The sequence below is a fragment of the Nyctereutes procyonoides genome, unplaced genomic scaffold, assembly GCF_905146905.1.
Source record: "Nyctereutes procyonoides isolate TBG_1078 unplaced genomic scaffold, NYPRO_anot_genome, whole genome shotgun sequence".
In the NCBI taxonomy this organism is placed as follows: domain Eukaryota; kingdom Metazoa; phylum Chordata; class Mammalia; order Carnivora; family Canidae; genus Nyctereutes; species Nyctereutes procyonoides.
Genome location: NW_026575040.1, coordinates 19,282,621 through 19,304,008, shown reverse-complemented (window position 1 = coordinate 19,304,008; position 21,388 = coordinate 19,282,621). Strand labels below are relative to the sequence as shown.

General features: G+C 40.9%; 1 protein-coding gene and 1 pseudogene across 1 annotated transcript in view; one reads left to right on the top strand and one right to left on the bottom strand.

The window, feature by feature from the left end:
* Positions 1-2,822, bottom strand: part of NEDD4 (NEDD4 E3 ubiquitin protein ligase) — a 124,330-nt gene extending 121,508 nt beyond the window's left edge. Inside the window, exon 1 of the mRNA XM_055319861.1 lies at positions 2,582-2,822. Coding sequence (XP_055175836.1) covers positions 2,582-2,626 — 45 coding nt within the window. The 5' untranslated portion in view covers positions 2,627-2,822. The remainder of the gene's footprint in view (positions 1-2,581) is intronic.
* Positions 2,823-9,606: 6,784 nt separating this feature from the next.
* Positions 9,607-20,581, top strand: LOC129506187 (importin subunit alpha-1-like; annotated as a pseudogene).
* Positions 20,582-21,388: the final 807 nt, after the last annotated feature.

Below are 21,388 nucleotides of genomic sequence, written 5' to 3'. Positions count from 1 at the left end.
CTTTAATGACAAAATTCTGCACATGAGGCCAGGACCATCTCTTACTAAAATACATTTATATGTGGAATAAGAACTAAAATTCACTGAAAAGTAATAGAGAAGAATTATGATCTAAACTTTGGCCTACTTCAATGAGCCACTAATATGCTCATACAGTGCGACTCAGTGGTTAAAAATATTGGTTAAATTATAACTCTCCAAGTATCTTGTAACCCATGTCTGTTCATTTTTCTTTTTGTTTTAGTTTCAAATTTAAAGTAAGCATCATCACTTTTTCCTGTGAGAGAAAAGCTACCTTATTTTTCATCAACAGAGGAGGGCTGCCTATTTCCGTCTGTGAGTTCTAGAAAATAATGTTCTTCTTCTAAAAAAGAAAAAAAGTGAGGGGGAGGTCTTCTAAACCTTCTAAACCATCACTTTGTGATGGACCAGAAAATAAATGACAGGAGCGATGAAATGGCCACCTCTACCAGAAAACAAGTGATTTTTATCTTTCCCACCAGATTCTGAGCTCCTCACAAAACAGGCAGGAACTGTTTTTTCTATCTGTATCCCTGGTGGCCAGCACACTGCATGATACAGAACAGACAGTTAATAAATGTCTGTTGAATAAATAACCGAGTGGAAGAAGTGGAAGACAACACTCCATCATCATGTCTCTCACCTTCCTATCTCACTCCCTTCCTCAATGTGGACAAAGTAGACAGATGGAACTGCAAGGAACTTTGAGTCACAGGACAACTGGCCCCCCATCATGCAAACAGAGTGGGCCCCAAGCCATGAAACTTCCCTAGAAGTACAAATCCCTCAGGATGCAAGTTCAGGAAAACCTCATTTCAAAAGGTGGAGTTTCTGGCCTTTAGCCCCAATTGCTTACTGACCACCCACTAACTGCCATAATTCGTTTTATTTCCGCTGGGCGGAAGGCTGATGTGAGAAGCAGATAACTGAAAACACAGAACCTGTACCAAAGAGAGAAGAGTGAACAATGCCTTTGGCAATATTCTATGATCAATTTGGCTTTGCTGGAAGGGAATGGGATGAGAAATCTGGAAATCAGGAGCTACCTCTGAGTAACAACAACCAAAAGGAAAGAAAGTCCAAGGCCAGCCCGATTGGGTTGGATGTCAGCTTGAGGTTATCTGCATTGAACAGCTTATCATAGCAAAGCAGGGAGACCTGACTGATAAGAAAGCTATCAGTGGTTCAACACCGCACTATTCTCCTCTGATCTCCTCCGCTGAACAATAATGGACTTTAGCAGGAATATCATCTTTAGCCATCACATACTGACTGTTGTTTCTGAGGGTCTATCAAGCTGCCACCATTTTTCCACCACCACTTTGCTTCTTTTCTGCTAGCAGTAACTAAGAAACAAGCTCTAATATTACATGATTAGTCTCAAAACACACTGAGATAATGCGCCGGCATAAATAAGTTGCCCGCTGTTTATATACAAAGAACTGCCAAGATGAATGTAAAAGACATTTTGTAAAAGACATTTGAAGATATCAAGTTACTAAGAGAAGGAACTACCCCAACACTGTCAGAAGATAAATTAAATTCAGGGTGATGTATTACATTTAATTGGGTCCCATAAGCCAGTCAACAAGAACGCCTAAATTTTATTTTTTTCCCCAAACTGAACTAGTCAACTGTTAGACTAGATAGCTTTTCATCTCCCACCCATTCCCATTTTTGAGACAATCATCAAGAATGTAGGGAAGCCACATCTCATTTAAAACGAACAACTCATTCCAAATGGCTTTTTTTTTAACTAAGTGTGAGGCATAACCAGCCTAAGTTATTTCGAGAAGAGACAACTTTGCCTTCTCAAATCTCAAATCACTGACTTTTCAAAGTGAACAGATGTGGGAAGTTCTTTAAAGTATGTATACTTTTTCAGCTTTATTTTTTAAATATCGCTGAAGACCGGTTGATATTTAAACACAGCATGAACTTGCCACACTTGACACAAACTGCCAAACACGAGGAGTAAAATCTATCTGCCCGCTGTCCCATGGCCATCTCCAGCTAGAGGGTTAAAAACGATTTCAGATTAAAAAAAAAAAAAAAAATCAAAACAGCTAATGACAATTCACTTGGAAGTCTTCCTGTCAAAGTCCATGAGGTCAAGTCCAGCGGGCCTCCGCCAGCGCAGGCGGATCAACAGCCGGGATGCTGACCTGCAGGGAAACCGCCGCCCTCCCGGGGCTCCCGCACCCCGCACCCCGCACCCCGCACCCCGGACAGGGGGTGGCAGGAAGGGGCCCCGCGCACCCACGCCGCTCGCTGCCCAGCGCCCCTCCCCTGCACTTCCTGAAGGAAACTGGAGGAAGGCGGCGGCTCCGGGAGGAGAGGGGTGTGGAGTCCACAGGCTGGGAAGAGAATGCGGCTCGCGGAGGCTGAGGCAGGCGCCCCCCCACCCCCACCCCCACCCGCGCGCCAGGCCGCCCCAGGTCCGCACGCCGCCCTGCGCGCTCCCGGGGCTCGTGCGGGGGCAGCGGGGGCCGACAGCCGACCCTCTGGCCGCTGAGCCGCGCGAAGGGGAGCCCGCCCCGCAGCCCTTCGGCCCCCGCACCTCGTCCTCCGGGAGCCCGAAGACCTCCACCGCGCAAGTTGCCATTTCCGAACGGTTCCAGCAAACCGGACGCGCTCGCCCCCGCCCCGGAGTGGGAACCGTAGTGAGGAGGAGGAGAAGAGGGAGGAGGCGGGAGGAGGTGGAGGAAGAGGAGGCGGCGCTCCCCCAGCGGCCGCAGCGCCCCCTCCGGCCAGTGCTCGCCAGGGGCTCGAGGAAGCGCGGCGGGAAAGGGCCGGCGGCGCGCGTGCGGGGGCGCGGGGGTGGGGGCGCGTGCGGCGGGAAGAGCGCGCGTGGCGGGGGCGCGCGCGGCGGGGCGCGCGGGGACTCGGGGAGGAGGCGGGCGCGTGGCGCGGCTCGGGGCGTGGGGGCGCGCGTGCGGGGGGCGCGTGCGTGGAGGGCTCGGGGAGGAGGCGCGCGTGGCGGGGGCGCGCGTGGCGGGGGCGCGCGTGGCGGGGGCGCGCGTGGCGGGGGCGCGCGTGGCGGGGGCGCGCGTGGCGGGGGCGCGGGCCTGAGCGAGCCGTGCGGCCCGGGCGTCGCGCGGAGCTAGGCTGGGAGGCGGGGCTCGGCCTCCCGTCCCCTGGGAAGCACAGCTGCGGGTTTCCCCAGCAACAAGTCTCAGATCCGCTGCAGAGCGCGGCCTCTAACCAGACGCCTGGGATCAGGAGCGCTTAATCCACCTTCACCACAAGTCAGATCTGAGCGCGCTCCCGTGGCTTAGGCTGCGGATGCCACCTGAAGCTGGGCCTTGGGACCTCGAGAGGGAAAGCCCCGCGGAGCGAGGCCGCGAATGGGGAGGCCCGAAGGGATCTCCTCGTTCTTGGACTCGATCTGAAATTCTCTCCTTGTGATTTTTCAACACTGTGCCAATTCATAAGCGATTTCCTGTCGTACGGTCTGCCCTTAAAGCCTACCCGTAACGTCCAGCCGCCAGCCTTCACCCTCTGAACCTGCTTAGCTAAGCCTTGGCCTGCAGCGCCAGAAAACGAAGAAAAGAGAAGGAGTACAACTAGGACCCCCTCTGCTGCAGAACAGTCATGCGTATTTTATAGTCATGTCTGATGGATTTTATAGATCCCTACTCACAGGAAGACTTTGGTGTTGAATAACCGATCTAACAAGGGTAACATGATGAAAGATACTTTAATGTGGGCTGCTCTCTGAGGCATACCAAAAAAAAAAAAAAGTGTTCTTTGAAAGTTCTCCTTTAATCCTTTCTCAGTTAATATCTGCTGGCTGCCTCTCCTCTAACACTAGATTTTTGAGATCTTTAAGGTTAATTTTTTCCTCCTTCCATTCTAACCCCCCTGGACCTCCTCCATTGCCACTGGCATGGTTTCAACGACACTCCTTGCAGAGCTCTCAGACTCAGAGCTCAGTAGTGCAAGATGCGTTACTATTTAATTTTCTGTAACATGTTCCTAGGTTGAGCTTCCTGTCTGCTCAAGTGGTTAGAAGGCTTAGTCCTAATCACTGCTCTTCCTCAACCCTCTTTTTGCTGTAGTTGATTCTACATTCCAGCAGGCAGTTGTAATGCTACGTCACCTCAGAAATGGAGGGAATGGCACAGTCCTCATCCCTCCACGCTGGCATTAGTAGAAAGGTTTTTTTCCCCTCTCTGGTCTCTAATTGTAGACATCTGTATCCATTAGAATGACGACTGGCTGTTAGTAATAGTAACCCAAACAAACAGAATTTAAGGATAGATGTTATATTGTCTTATATTAAAAAGGCTACTTTGCTCCACAAAGGCATCAGAAATTCAGGCTCTGTAAAGCAGGGTGCTTTGCCATTTATAGGTGTGGTCCTCAGGCTCCAATGACTACATCCCTGCTCCAGGCAACAGGACAGAAGAAGGAATCAAGAAGGAAGTTCAGGTCTCATGTTTGTCTTTTTAAAAAGGCTTAAATTCATAGAACAGAACTGAGTCACATAGCTGTATCTAAATACAGGTAGGCTGGCAAGCACAGGCTTTTCTAGGGAGCCTTGTTGGGTCTTTGTTACTAGGGAGTAAAGGGACGGATACAGGGGAGAAACTAGCAGTGTCTGTCCTAGCATTTTTGCCCTCTGGCATTCACAGAGAGGTCAGCACTCCCAATCTGTTTCTGGTCTTCAGGCCACAGAATTTTAGACTCAAAAATGGAAAACCCTCAGGCCCTCTGACATCTCTCATGTGCTGCTGGCCCTCTGCATCATCTGCTTTGGGCACTCAAGCTGCCACTGGAATGCAGTGGGGATGACAGGTACCACTTTTGATGTGGAATGCCTGGGTGGTGCACTGGTTGAGTGTCTGCCTTTGGCTCAGGTTGTGATCCCAGGATCCTGGGATGGAGTCCCATATCAGGCTCCCTGTGGGGAGCCAGCTTCTCCCTCTGCCTGTGTCTCTCCTGTGTCTCTGCCTCTTGTGAATAAATAAATAAAATCTTTTAAAAAATAAGTAAATAAAATAAATAAATAAATAAATAAATAAATAAATAAATAAATAAAGCTTTTAATGTAAGATTGTACCTAGGATATAGGTCACCTCTGCTCTTAGAGTCCACAAATCTGGGGATTTGTCATTCTCCAATCTTGAGAGAAAAACCCAAGTGCTAGAAAGGTGTTCTTCTTGGAGATAGTCACTGTGTCCAGTATTATCTAATAAAACTTTGTTATGAAGGAAATCTATATCTACACTACCAATATGGTAGCCTTGGTTATTGAGCACGTAAAAATGTGGCTAATACAACTAAGGAATAATTTTACAGTTAAACTTAAATGTTTATTTGTAACTGCCATATATTATGCAGCACAAGAAATGAGTCAAAATGAGTCTAAACATGCCCTAAATTGTAGACATTTTTAAAAATTAAATCTTGAGTACATACAAAAGATTATAAAAATATATAAGGTATGAAGAATGAAAATAAACAGTAATCTACTCATCCCCCACTATAAGAAAAAGAATTTTACCAACAACTTTTTTGCAGGTTTTGTGCCCTTTTCTCCCCCCACCAAGAGATAACTACTGTTCTGAATTCTATGTTTACTGTTTTCTTCTGTTTTTTAAATTGTTTCACCAGATGGGAATGTATTCCTAATTGATATGTTGTTCATTTTTGTGTCTTTGAACTTTATGTAAATGGGATCATAAAGTGACTTGCATTTTCCTACCATTCTACTTTGTGCGATTAATTCATGCTGGATGGTCGTAGTAGTTAATTTATTTTCACTGCTGTGTTATGTGCCATTGAATGACTCTACCACAATTAAATCATTCTTCTGTTGTCAGACATTGGGGGAACAGAGATTTTTGAGTTTTGTTTTTAATTTGTAAACACCTCTTATTATATGATTTAGCTGTTTTGAAATGTTTGTAGGACATTGTTTAGATAAATGACAGTGGTGTCTCTGAAATTTAATGATGGTTCAAAATTTTTGTATAAGTTGAGGGGCTTAGAACTCAGTAGAGTATGAGACTCTTGACCATGGAGTCATGAGTTGAACCGGGCATAGAGAGTACTTTAAAAAATTGTATCAGTTGAGATAAATTAAGCATCAGATTACTAAGCTTTTTCCAAAAGTTTATTACATTCAGGGACAAAATTATCAATTTATGGTGTTAAAAAACTGACCCCATTATGCCTTTTTTTTTTTTAACAAAGTAAATTCTAAACGTTTTCTCTCACTGAAACCCAGAGGCAGCATGGTGTTTCTTGTTTTAACTTTCTCTTTCATGCGTTTGAGGTTGATGGGCAGCAAGTCAACAAAGTACTCCTCAAAGGATCAAGAAAAAAATATCTTTATATTTTCAACTTTTCTGTAAGTTTGAGATTGTTTCAGATTTTTAAAAATGAAATGTTGGTTAAAAATACATAAAGGTCTCTGATGAAAGAACTAGTGCTCTTTGGAGAAATTGCTGATTCTAGTACAGGGGCAGGAAAGGTACGACATGAGCCTGGAGCAGATTTAGTGCCAGAAAATAAAGAACGGCTGAGGAAAAAAAAAAAAAAAATCAACCCCACAATGATGGAGGTATGTCCAAGATCTCCCAATAGCCAAAGCTGGAACCATTGGAGCAACAAAGTAAAGTAGTATTGAATTCTATACAAAGTATAAAAGAAATATACACAAGTCCATATTGATATAAGTGATTAAATAAATAGAGGAGAAGGCACAGTTTTATGTAGAATTCCAAATAATGTATGTAGATTCTAAAGGAGGGGGAGCATAACCCCCCTGCTGCATTGTGGGCTAAGCTTAATGACTTTCTCCCAAGCAAGACAATATGGAAAAGGGGGAAAAGTTGAAAAACCTGACAAACACAACCTCTGCCAGGTGGTCAAGGTCAACATCACTAGTGATAAGTCATGTTATACATATCATGAACATGGTACTTTACTTCTGTGAGACCAAAGACCTATAATCTCAGTCTACTGAGGAGAAAAAGCTGACAATCTGCAAATGCCTGATCATTATTCCTCAAAACTGTTAAGGTCCATCAAAAACAAGGGAAGAGGGGATCCCTGGGTGGCTCAGCGGTTTGGCGCCTGCCTTTGGCTGGGGGTGCGGTCCTGGAGTCCTGGGATCGAGTTCTGCGTCGTGCTCCTGGTGGGGAGCCTGCTTCTCCCTCTGCCTGCTTCTCCCTCTGCTTGAGTCGCTGCCCCCCCACCTCTATGTCTATCATAAATAAATAAATAAATCTTAAAAAAAAAAAAAAAAAAAAAACAAGGGAAGAGGGCAGCCTGGGTGGTTCAGTGATTTAGTGTCGCCTTCAGGTCGTGATCCTGGAGACCCGGGATCAAGTCCCACGTCAGGCTCCCTGCATGGAGCCTGCTTCTCCCTCTGCCTGTGTCTCTGTCTCTCTCTCTCTCTTTCTCTCTCTCTCTTTCTGTGTGTCTCTCATAAATAAATAAAATATTAAAAAAAAAAACAAGGGAAGAGGAGCATAAAGAGACAGGATAACTAAATGTAATAATGTGATATCCTGAGTGAGATTCTGGAATATAAAAAGGAACATTAGGTAAAAACTAAGAAAATCTGAATAAAGTGGAAAGTTTAGTTCATAACAATGGATCAGTATTTGCTTATTAATTGCAATAAATGTACCATAGTAACGCAGGACGTTGATAGCAGGGGAAACTGGAATGTAGGGTATGTAGGAACTCTCTGTACTACCTTCACAATTTTTTTTTATAAACTTAAACTGTCCTAAAAAAATTAAGTTTATTTAAAAATAAAGAAATGAATCAATAAGTAGATCCTAAAGTCTTTCAAAAATTTTTACAATTTTTGCCACCATAGTTTGCAAATATTTTGTTATATTTATTCCAAAATACTTTATATTTTTCCTTGTTATTTTGAGAATAGTGCCTTTTAAAAATATTACATAGCCTAACAGCTTATTGCTGGTTCATTATGTCTAAAATACTTCATTTCTCTTTCATGTAGACATTTGTTAACATCTTTGAATTTTGTTTCTTCCATTCTAACCTCTTGCATTTCTTTTTCTTATCTGAGTGTCCTGTCTAATAATTGGATAGACATGGTGATAACATGTATAACTGACATATTTCTGGTGTTAAAGGGAATGATACTTGCTGTATGGTTTCTGTTTTTGTTCTCCCTTTTTGTTTTGTTTTGTTTGCTGTCCTTTCTTTGGTGAAGAAATTCATTTCTATTTCTAATTCAATAATAAAATTACTGGTCATAAATGGACATTGGATTTTATTTAATAATGTCTTCTATATCTCTTGAGATGATCTTATTTTAAGTTTTTTAGTATGTTAAATTTTGGTAAGTTATGGCAATTATGATAAATTTTAGGCATCATGATATAGTCTTGGCAGATTTCAACTTAATCAAATGATTATTTTTCTTTTCTCTCATTGTCTCATGAGTACCAAGAGCTTACTTATGGTCATGGCAGTGGAGGAGGGTGTCTGGTTTCCTCCTGTTGTCCCTCTATATGTAGCAGTCACTAGTTTACCTGCCATTCTTTGGTTGTTGCCCCATCTCTGAGGGCTCTTCTTGTTCAACTGGCCCTCTCTTTTCCACCTTCTTTTAGCATTGTGGAAACTTCCACATGCTACTCCCCTACTAGTGTGGAGACAGAAATGTTGGGGTCTGGACTCCAACCCACTGTCAAATCACACCATACTGTCATTTCTACTACAGCTACTGCTTCTAGGCTATGTCAGTGTGAGAACTATCTGAGGTTTCCCATCTCATGGGGCTCCTGACAGGACGTGGGGCACACCACAGTTTCTCTTAGGTCCTCCATTATTGGGGAATTCTAGAATTGCCTCCTACTGATAGCTTAGCAGGGAGGATATAGGCAGGGAGTAAGGTCTTTTCTCAGAGACATTCATCTACACATTGTTGTCACTTCCAAATCTCTTGAGAGTAGGATAATGGGCTGCTTCATCATCATTCCTTCTACCTAAATTAGTATTAATGGCATCAGCTTTGACTCTTGGTAGTCAAAATGTAGACTTTTGAGGCTCAAAAAACTTTTTTCTCGACCTATTTTCTCTACTAGGAGATTCAAAGCTCTATTTTGAAACTCAGAAACTGAGCATTGACTCATCTCTCTTTTCATTTCTGTAGTAACAGCCCTCCCTGAGGGCAGTAAATACAAAAGGCACTCACTGCTGCCTGGGTGTGGGGAGAGGAAGGGAGCCAGGATATTCCAGGGATAATACGTAGTTATCAACAATAGAATTTCACAATAATACTGTGCCACAGCTTCCACACCCTTAGCTCTTTTGTAAGCTTCATACATGTATTTCTCACTAGCTAAGTCTGCCTGAATATCATGAAGAAACCTCAAACTTAATAGATCCCAAACTCAAATCATTTTTGTCCTGTATTCTCTGACTCTGGAAATGGCATTACTATCTATCCAGTCACAAAGGCTAGAAACTTCTGAGTATCCCCAAATTTTTATCCCTCACTACTTCTCCCCTCTACCCCATCAGTTTGTTATACAGTAGAAACTCTTCTCCCCCCAACCTCAGAGGGTTTTTGCCCCCATCTTATTGGAATCTATGACTAATGTTAGTGTACCCATCATTCTCCGATTATTGGCCCAAACAGGTAGGTGACTCTGTCTTTCTTGAGCAACTTTGTATCTTCTGAGACAAAGGTTTCAGCATGCTGTCAAGCAGCAATGTCCTGGACTCAGTTCCGGCTGGCTCCCGAGGACCAATTGTGTACATCTCTATCCAGCTATAGATTCATGAAGTCATGTTGGTAGTTTAAAATTAACCACAGGGTGATGGGGCACCTGGATGGCTCAGTCGGTTGAGCCTCTGCCTTCAGCTCAGGTCATGATCTCAGGATCCTGGGATTGAGCCCTGCATCAAGCTCCCTACTCAGTGGGGAGTCTGCTCCTCCTTCCTCTTCCCTTCCCCCTGCCTGTGCTTTCCATCTCTTTCTCTCTAATAAATAAATAAAATCCCTAAAAAAAAAAAAATACAATTAACTACAGGGTGAGTATTTACACCACAGAAACTGGCCAACACTGTAAACAAGAGTAATTTTTTTTCTTGGAGAGCCAGTGATTAAACATTTACCAATATACTACTGACATTATGGAACATGAGCAAGGGCCTGAGAAGACAAAACAGGGAAGGGGGTTAAACCAATGCAGTGGCTTTTGAGTTACTGAGTTTGATTAATATTGCTCAGTTGATTTGGGGCACATTCTCACTAAGGACAACCAAAGAACCATGTAGAATATACCTCAGAACTACCCTCCAGGAAAGAAGTATCTATACACTGATTGCCATCCTCTACCTCTGAGGCAGAGAGAAGTTGCCTCATGGGGTGTTAATCCTCTTATTTCCAGACTTGTCAGTGTGTAGAATGGGTAAGTTCTTGCAGGCATCTCAAGCAACAGTGGCAGTGAAACCCAAGTGCAGAAAGCACGTGATATGTTAAACAGCTGAAGTGGATTGCTGTCTGATTACATCTCTCTATGGCTGGTTGCTGCCGCAAGGACTGAAGTAAAGGTTAGGCAAGAGGATATGAGGCGCAGTGCAAGAGGAATCCGACACAAGGGTCAGTAGGATAAGATGCAGCTCCCACTACAGTAACTGGTCTCAGGGCATTAATTAATATTCGCTATCTCTCTCCCAAACCACCCAGTCTGGATTTCCCCCACCCTTGGCCAGCACTTCAGTAAGTCTGGGTTGTTGCCTGCTGGTGACTCAGATTTTTGTCCCCAGGGGATATGAACCATCAGTTGTATTAACCTTATTGGGACATGGTTGCTATAATAGCCCATTTACAGTTATCACTGGATGTGCAAGTACTCAGACATGCTCCAGTGAACCCCCAGAGTTCCACACATACCCTTTCTTAACTTTCTTGTGTTGACCACAACTAGCTCTGCATGATAATCATCTAATCCCTCTATCTCCTACTCTTTTGTTTTATTATGGATCCACTAGCATGAGAGGCTCAGAATGACTAAGTGATAATCAGAATTTCAGTTATAGTGGGACCTTTACTGTATCTCCTAGAAGAAGCATACCCCCACTTCAGGAACTAGGACTTCTTGTTAGAAGAGTCTAGCCTACTTTTACTCTTTGGGTCTTAGATTTGGAGTCTAGCTATGAGGAACACAACACCATATATCAGCCCATTGTAGTATGTCCACAGGCTTGTGTTCTTCTAGACCCCTAACATTTTTATAAACATAGCTTCATGATAATATTGACTATTGTGGGGCAGCCCAAGTGGCTCAGCAGTTTAGCACCACCTTCAGCCCAGGGCCTGATCCTGGAGACCCCAGATCAAGTCCCGCATCAGGCTCCCTGCATGGAGTCTGCTTCTCCCTCTGCCTGTGTCTCTGCCTCTCTCTCTCTCTCTCTCCCCCTGTGTGTGTGTGTGTCTCATGAATAAATAAATAAAATCTTTTTTTAAAAATATCGACTATTGTCATCCCTGAGCTACAAAAGGTAACCAGTGAGCCAAAAGTTGTCAGTAGCCCCCTTATCAGTGCATTCGTTGTTGTCTTGTGAAGTGTCCTCTTACGGAACAGAGGTGGGTGGTGAGTTCTCTACCTCCACGTTATAAATCCATCTAGTATTCCTCCCTCCCTGAACCTTCTGAGGGTAAGTTCTGAGGAATTGTGGAAAATAAGGCTGGGTATGTTGGGTGGGTGGGGACATGTTTTTTTTTTTTTTTAAGATTTTATTTATTCACTCGAGAGAGAGAGATTGAGAGGCAGAGACACAGGAAAAGGGAGAAGCTAAACCGCAGAGCCACCCGGGCTGCCCATTGGGTCTTGTCTTCAGCATGATCGGCCTTAGAGCTGCAGGAGATTCAGGTCTCTTTAAATGCTGCTGTGGAAGTTTTGTGACTCACTATGCTTGAACTTTGCTCATGCTGTCTTTCTGCCTACAATGCCCTTCTGCTTCACCTTTCTTTCACTAGAAGGCAGTTACTCATTTTTTAAGATCCCCCTCAAATGTCATCTCTCCCTAAAGTCTCTCACAATTCCAACAGATTCAGTTGCTCTGTTTTCTGTGTAATCAGAGCCTTTTATTTTTACCTTTTTTTTTAGTTTAATCAACTCTCATTCTTTTAAAAAATTGTTCATACCTTTTTACAATACCAAACACTGTGTCTTATAAATTGTCTTCTAGAGCTCCCTGAATTAGTCTGGGAGTTCCTTGAATATAGGATTTGTGTGTACCTTGCCATTGGATACATAGTAGCCAGGCAACTGCTACATGTTAAATGAATGAAAGTTATTTCCCAGCAATGGGGGAAATGCGTATGTAATACTCATATTTTAACCTTATACAATATTTATGGGTTTTATTTTTTTCTGACCGTTCATGATTCAGTTCTATTATAGATAAGCCATGTCCACACCATTCATACTGTGCATTTTGACCAAACATTGTTGGGTTTTTTTACTCCCAAATATAAAATAAACTTAAAAATAACATTCAGTTTTAGTTATTAATCATGTTTGAGCAATAAACTGAAAAGAGGATTTAGAAAAAATGTTATTACTACAACCTACAGCTTTATGGTCTTTCTACAATGACTTGAACTTCTAATTAAAATGAGTAACATTTAGGACTTTAAATGATATTTGCCTGAATTACTAAAAAGATAGAAAGGTAACAATTTGAACTGCAAAATGTTTTATATTAGTACCTGGAAAATAAAAGACAGTCAGTTCTACTATTCTAATTATTATTCTAATTATTCTAATAATTCTACTATTCTAATTATTATTCTAATTATTCTAATAATTATTCTAATTATTATTTGTCAGTTCTACTATTCTAATTATTCTTAAATCTGAATTAGAGAATTTATCTATAAAAATGATTTTGAGGGTACCTGGGTGCCTCAGTTGGTTAAGTGTCTGACCCTTGATTTTGGCTCAGGTCATGATCTCAATGTTGTAAGATTGGCTCAAATCATGATCTCAGGGTTGTGAGATTGACCTCGGCTCTGTGCTGGGGATAGAGCCTGCTTAAGGTTCTCTCCCTCCTTTCTGTCTCCCAACCCCCACTCTCTCTCTCCAAAAAAAAAAAAAAAAAAAAAAAAGTGATTTTGAATTAAACATTTAGGAAATTTATTTTATTTATAATATGTAGAGTAAAAGTATTACAAATGAGAGTTTCTACATTATTATTTGAAATTATTCAAATGTATGAATAAAAATAACACTACCTCCATATAAGACCAAGAAGACAATTTGGCAAGCAACTAGAAGCACAATATTTTATTTAAAAAGTGAAAATGATCTTATCAGTAATATGGTGTGTGTTTCTGTGTGTGTGCATGTGTGGGAGTGTAATTTTGTTTTCTTTATGTCACATTTCTGAGACAAAGAAGTCACTTCTAAGTTACATTCATGGCCTCAAGTGGGTAAAGTATTGAATAAACTATCTTCAAATATTCATACCAAATATAGATTAACATTCCAGTTTTGTTATTAAGAGATGGTGAGTGAAATGGCTTGAGGGTTTTGCAGAAAACCACTTATAAATTCAGCTAAAGGTCTTATCTATCTGCACAGACTTGTTTAGGTTTTAGTTGAAGAGGCTCACATGCCAGTAAATAATTTGCAAGCAATTTACTAAATAAATTTGTTGCATTTCAATTCTTCCTCCTTCTCTTGACTCATGTTTGAGACCAAAAATAAAATAACTTCTTCTAAGAAGATATTTTTGAGATTAAAACACTATAGCTGTCTAGTATGCAGTGAAAGTACAAAAAACAACTTGGCATCTCTAATTGGAAATAATTAAAAAATAACAGAATTTTAGAACAGGAAGGTATGTCCCTGATTGCATATGTTAAATGATGGATACTGTTTTGAAGGACAAAAACTATTTATTGCAGAATAAATTTAAAAATACAGACTGGAAAAGTAATGGTCTTTTCTTTTCTCTTTGTTCCACAATTGAGCTTTTTGGATCAATCTTATGCATAGAAATATGTTCCCTTTTAAAAAAAAAGATTTTTATTTATTCACTTGAGAGAGAGAGAAACAGAGAGAGGGAGAGCAGGGGAGAGGCAGGGACAGAGAGAAGCAGACTCCTCAATGAGCAGGGAGCTTGTCAGGGGGCTCAATCCCAGGACCCTGGGATCATGATCTGAGCTGAAGGCAGACACTTAACCAACTGAGCCATCCAGATGCCCCGAAAAATATGCCCTTTTTATGTGAAAAACTCATAGGAAATAATGTGAAATTTAAACAAATAAATTAATAACACTAGAGGAATATTTAAATTAAATATGGCATATTGATACTCTATATTTCCACAAATATAAATGTAAGCAACACTATGGATTATAAGACAAAGTGTTGAAGGGAAAGAAAAAGGAAGTTGTGGTTTACTATTTATCATCCAAATAGCTCTGGACGCTGGTTACTTGTGGCACAGAGGGGAGGATACAGGGATTTAAGGATTTGGTCAAAGGGGCTTTAGCCTTGTCTATGATATGTTAATTTTTTTAAAGAAAAATTTTTAATTTATTTTTTATATTATATTATAATTAGTTAAAATATGATAAATGGAGATAATGAATGGAAAATATTAACTACTTAACCAAAATTATTCCTGATTCTTATTTGATGATAATATTGTAAGAAAATAATTTTAGAATTACTAAGAAACAAAAGGCTTTTTAGAAGAGCTTAAATTTCTTATTGAAATGAGGAACCAAAGTGCTGCTTCACAATGGCCCCAGGACATTGTCACTTAAAAAGATGGAAGCAAGGCACTGCCGCCCACAGCCCAGGGCGTGATCCTGAAGATCCTGGATGAAGTCCCACATCAGGCTCTCTGTATGATGCCTGCTTCTCCCTCTGCCTGTGTCTCTGCCTCTCTCTCTCTCTCTCTCTGTCTCTATGAATAAACAAATAAAATCTTTAAAAAAAAAAAAAAAGATGGAAGCAAGAGAGGAAGAGAGGGGCACCTGAGTGGCTCAGTGGTTGAGCATCTGCTTTTGGCTCAGATCAGAGGCCTGGGATCAAGTCCCACATCAGACTCTTTGCAGGGAGTCTGCTTCTCCCTCTGCCTATGTCTCAGGATCTTTAATAAATAAATAAATAAATAAATAAATAAATAAATAAATAAATAAATAAATAAATAAATAAAATATTTTTAAAAAGAGAGAGAGGAAGAGAGAAATATGTATGTATGTATGTATGTATTTAGAGGGTGGGGGTGGGAGTGGGTGGTGATGAGCAGACTGGGAGGAGGAGAGGGAGAGAATCCCAAGCAGGCTTCACACCCAGCACAGAGCCCCACCTGGCACTTGATCTCACAACCCTGAGAATATGACCTGAGCCGAAATCAAGAGTCAGAGGCCTAACAGACTAAGGTACCCAGGAGCCCTAAAAGAGGAGTATTTAAATGAAAACTGTTGTAAAGTATGTATCATTTGTTTTTCACTGTCCAGTGGATCTTCCTTAGGAAAGCTTCCATTACTCCCACTTTATATAATTCTGAAAGACTGCCAATCACAAGTTCCCACGTTCCATACAATGATGAGAATATGGTCCAGGCTAGGCCAACCAAACTCTCTCTGGGGAATTTAAATTTTAAATGTAGAATCTAACAGATGACTTAAAAAATAAAAATTTGAAAAAACAGACAACCTGATAGGATACTTAAATACTACAGGAAGTATTTAAAATACTTAAACAGGCACTTCACAATGAAATATATCTAGTGGTGCCAGGTGTCTCAGTTGGTTAAGTGGCCAACTCTTGATTTGGGCTCAGGGCATGATCTCAGGAATCCGGGGATCAAACCTGCTTGAGGATTCTCTCTCCCACTTTTTCTGCCCCACTCATGCTTTATCTAACCTAATAAATCTTAAAAAAAAAATCCTTTAAAAAAGAAAGATATCTGAGTATGATCCAAAGAGCATATGAAAAGAAGGTGCATCACATCACTAGTCATAAAGGAGCTGCACACAATGAGATAATACTATTCACTCACCAGAAAGAGGAATAATTATATATATTTAAAGATTTTATTTATTTATTTATTCATGAGACACACACACACACACACAGAGGCAGAGACATAGACAGAGGGAGAAACAGACTCCATGCAGAGAACCTGATGTGGTACTCGATCCCGGGACTCCAAGATCACATCCTGAGCCAAAGGCAGATGCTCAACCGCTGAGCCACCCAGGCATCCCAAAAGAAATAATTATTAAATGCACAACCAAGTGTCAGCAAGATATGGAACAACTGCAACTCTAATCCTCTACTGGTGGGAATGTAAATTGTACAGCCTCTTTGGAAAGCTATTTGGCAATATTTACTAAATCTGAATATACCCTTACTTTATCACCCAGCAATTTCACTCTTAGAGAATGAAAACATGTGGGAACCCAAAGACATGTGCAAAAACATTCATTTATAGCTTTATTTCCAATGTCTCCAAATTGGAAACAACCCAAACGTCCATTGGGAGTATAGTATTCATTGAAGTAATATATAATAATCCTAACAAGCTACTTACCATGATGCAACAAGAAGGATACAGTATACTCATAGACATAATATTGAGCAAAATAAACGAGACAGTAAATGATACCATTTAAATAAAGTCCAAAGATAGTCACAACACATTTGTGTGATAAAATCAGAATAGTGGGTACTTTTGAGGGATATTGATTGGGGGAAGATATGAGGGAGGTCTCTAGAACACTGATAAATAATGTCCTGTATTTTGATCTATGTGTTAGTTACATGTTCACATGGTAAAGATTCATTGAGCTGTACACTTAGGATCTGTGTAGTTATATATGTCACACTTCAATTTTAAAAGTATGTAAAATAAAATCTCTAGCAAAGACACACACAGATGTATGGCAGTTAGAGCCTAGTTGTCCCAAGGCTGACCTCTAAAATTCTGTCAGTGAGCTCCCATCTCTGATGTCTCCAGACTTCCAAAGTTGCTCTAGTTTCTCTCCTTCTGAAGAATAGGTTAAGTTCTTTTTTTCTTAATTCTCTGGATCCTTATAATAAATTCCTTTCCCTCTTTTTCTTGACACACTAAGAGCTGATTTCTTACTGAGCCCCAACTTGAATTGCCAGGAAAAATGTTGGTATTATTCTTAAGGTAAATAGTAATGTTTAAAACAAGACACAAATTCCTCATAGGTAAAGTGGCCAAAAAACATTCTTCTTATAAATGATAGAGCCTAAGTGAGTGCATTGGAATGTTTGGCTACAAGTGAGGATTTTATATAACTGGCCTCTGTACTATAAGGGAATGCCATCTAACTTAATCATAATGAAATCTAGATCTAACAACAGAATTAAAGAAAAATATCCACACGGGCAAGAGAACCTAGAGCTGGGCTTTTTGCGGGTTTTTGTGTGTATGTGTTTTGCCAATTACTACTCCTGAGCACACTGGCTTGAACATGATTAACTGATCCTTAATATTTCTTAGTGCAAACAAGGTCAGAATTTTAAACAGGAATGTGGGGGATCCCTGGGTGGCCCAGTGGTTGAGTGCCTGCCTTCGGCCTGGGGCGTGACGTCGGCTCCCTGCATGGAGCCTGCTTCTCCCTCTGCCTGTGTTTCTGCCTCCCTCTCTCTCTGTGTCTCTCATGAGTGAATAAATAAAATCTTTAAAAATAAAATAAAATAAAAATAAACATAAATGTTTAAAATTGCTAATTAACAAGGACAATTCTGTTCAAAAGGGTGGATTCTGTTATAAGAAAGTCCTTTTTGTTCTGCTCAATACCTTGATAAGTTTGGGTATACAAAATGAGCCTAGAGCAAAGTTTGGGATTGAAAAATTGAATTGTTCTGCATGTAGAGGCAGAATAAATTGGAATTCCTGGTATACTCATTGAATGTAGGGGGTTGAGGAAAGAAAGAAAAAGATGACATGCACTGGGGAGAAATGAGCAGGAAAAAATATCCCTTAGTTTGCCCACTTTAAGAATAAGAGTATTTAGCATTCCTCGAAATTGCAATTTTACAATGTCAGCACCATATCTGTCCCCCCAAAATATTCAAACAAGATTACTAATAATGTTGTGTATGCGTGTTTCAAATAAAGGAGTTGTGTTTCACATAAAAGTTGGTTATGATGTTTAATAGACAGCATACAGCTCCATGTACCCTAGAGAACAAGATGACCATAAACTGAACCGTTGCCAGTGATAGACATAGGAACCTGAATATATCTAGAAATTCTGGAAAGAAATCTAGAGGAGTGCTTTGTGTTTCTACAGATCCTGGAATAATGGGTTCCAGACATTCTTGGCATAATCTCATGGACAAGGAAACTCCAATTAACACATGGCTTACACAAGACTTTACAAAAGCTAAGAAATAACAAAAGGGGAGTAAACACACCACGTAACACTAAAATGGACTTTCTGGTTATGATTTGCTAACCAGGACTCCCAGTCCTCTATGTCCAGTTAAATCCATCTTAGATATATTGTTCAGGAGACTATACCTGTTTCAGCTAAGAGACTGTCTAGTCCAAATAACAGAAAACCGACTCCAAAGCTTAAACTGTGAAGTTGGCTCACATAACCAGAAGTCTCACATAAGCACATAGTCAGGCTTCAGGTACAATATGATCAAGACTTTTACCCTATTTTCCTGCCGTTCTCCTCAGCTCCATCCTCTTCCAATTTTTAGGTTCTATTATCAGACTAACTTCTCTTAAATCACAGACTGGCTGCCAATAGGCTTCTTAACCTACATTAAATATGGATGAGTAAGATTGACTTTTCCATCAGTATCACTCAAATAAAAGGAAGAAGTTTCCTAAAAGCTTCAATAATTCAAATTTCATTTGTCAAACACAATCTTCAGGCTGATCTGTGCTGGATGTTTTGAGGGTAGCTGACCTTCCGGCCATGTAAGCTTTCTCCCTTTGTCTCATAACCTTGTCCACCAAAGTGAATGTTAATTCACCAGTTGCCTACCTTAAAAGATTCAAGAACAAGGGGAAAGACAGTATGGAAACAAGGCAGTACCGAATAGAAGTTGATGTGGAGCAGAGTAAGGCTAAGAAGGATAACCAGATGCTGAGAAGGAGAAATACAAACTCATTTCCTGATGATGTGACTTCTCTACCGCAGGAAAACCGCAACAACCAGGGCACTATGAATTGGTCTGTTGATGACATTGTCAAGGGGATAAATAGCAATAATTTGGAAAGCCAGTTCCAGGCTACTCAATCCGCCAGGAAACTACTTTCTAGGGAAAAACAGACCCCCATACACTGCATAATCCAGGCTGCTTTGATTCCAAAAATCATAGCAGCCTTTGTGTCCTTCTTGGGCAGAACTGATTGTAGTCCTATTCAGTTTGAATCTGCTTGGGGCCTCACTAACACTGCTTCCGGAACATCAGAACAGACCAAGGTTGTGGTAGATGGAGATGCTATCCCTGCATTCACTTCTCTGTTAGCATCATCCCATGCCCACATCAGCAAACAAGATGGGCTCTAGGAAACACTGCAGGTGATGTTTCAGTTTTTCAAGACTTGGTTATTAAGTATGGTACAGTTGACCCACTGTTGGTGCTCCTTGCAGTTCCTGATATGTCATCTTTAGCTTATGGTTACTTATGTAACCTTACTTGGACACTTTTAAACCTTTGTCGGAACAAGAATCCTGCACTCCCATTGGATGCTGTTAAGCAGATTCTTCCAACCTTAATTCATCTCCCACATCGTTACGATCCAAAAGTATTAGCAGATACCTACTGGGCCATTTCCTATCTTACTGATGGTCCAAATGAATGGATTGAAATGGTTGTGAAAACAGGAGTTGTGCCCCAACTTGTGAAGCTTCTAGGAGCTACTGAATTGCCCATTGTGACTCCTGTGCTAAGAGCCATAGGAAATATTGTCACTGGGATAGATGAACAGACTCAGGTTGTAATAGATGCAGGAGCACTTGCTATCTTTCCCAGCTGGCTAATAAACCCCAAAACTAGTATTCAGAAGGAAGCTGTCTGCACAATGTCAAATATCACAGCTGGCCACCAGGACAAGATATATTAAGTTGTGAATCATGGATTAGTTCCATTACTAATCAGTGTTCTAAGGCAGACTTTGAAACGAAAGGAAGCTGTATGGGCTGTGCAACCAACTATAAGCGGTGGAACAGTTGAACAGATTGTATACCTCATTCATTGTGGCATAATAGAAATATTGATGAACCTCTTAACTTCAAAAGATACCAAAATTATTCTGCTTTTTCTGGATACCATTTCAAACATCTTTCAGGTGAAACTGAGAAACTTAGTATAATGATTGAAGAATGTGGAGGTTTAGGCAAAATTGAAGCTCTATAAAACCATGAAAATGAGTCTGTGTATGAAGCTTCATGAAACTTGATTGAGAAGTATTTCTCAAAAAAAAAAAAAAAGAAGTATTTCTCTGTAAGGAAGATCAGAATTTTGTGCCAGAAACTACCTCTGAAAGCTATACATTCCAAGTTCAAGATGGCACTCCTCAGAACTTTAACTTTTAGATTGTACAGCTGAGGCAGAAAGTTGTTTGTATGTGGTTTATTTTGTAGAAGTTTGTCTTACTGTTGCTCTACTAAGAACTCTTTTATCATTTAAAAAAAGATTTTATTTATTTATTCATGAGAGATAGAAAGAGAGGCAGAGACATAGGCGGAGGGAGAAGCAGGCTCCATGCAGGGAGCCAGATGTGGGACTCGATCCCGGACCCCAGGATCACACCCGAGTCAAAGGCAGATGCTCAACAGTTGAGCCACCCAGGAGTCCCAATAAGAACTCTTTTAAAATGTATTTTGTTATTGTAGCACAGTGAAACTATACTTGACCAATTCCAAACTGTACAAACCATATGAAGCGCCTCCTCTCAGTGGGTTTCTTATTTCTATGTGGAATCTTGTATCTTGCAGTATCCTGTAAATAAAGATTAACAAATTTTTTATTCATTTGTCACCATTGGTACATTCCCATTCCTAAACGGTTTGCTGGCCAGAGACAGGATTACCATAAGTAGCTTACCTTAACCAGTCCTTACTTTGTGAGCCAAGAATGGAGTCAGCTTTCTTCAAGTCACAAAGGCCATATTGGATAAGGACCAGTACTAGAACAAAACTGGAGATCAATGAGAAAGAAAGACTGGCAAATGGAGGGATCCCTGGGTGGCGCAGCGGTTTAGCGCCTGCCTTTGGCCCAGGGCGCAATCCTGGAGACCCGGGATCAAATCCCACGTCGGGCTCCCGGTGCATGGAGCCTGCTTCTCCCTCTGCCTGTGTCTCTGCCTCTCTCTCTCTCTGTGACTATCATAAATAAATAAA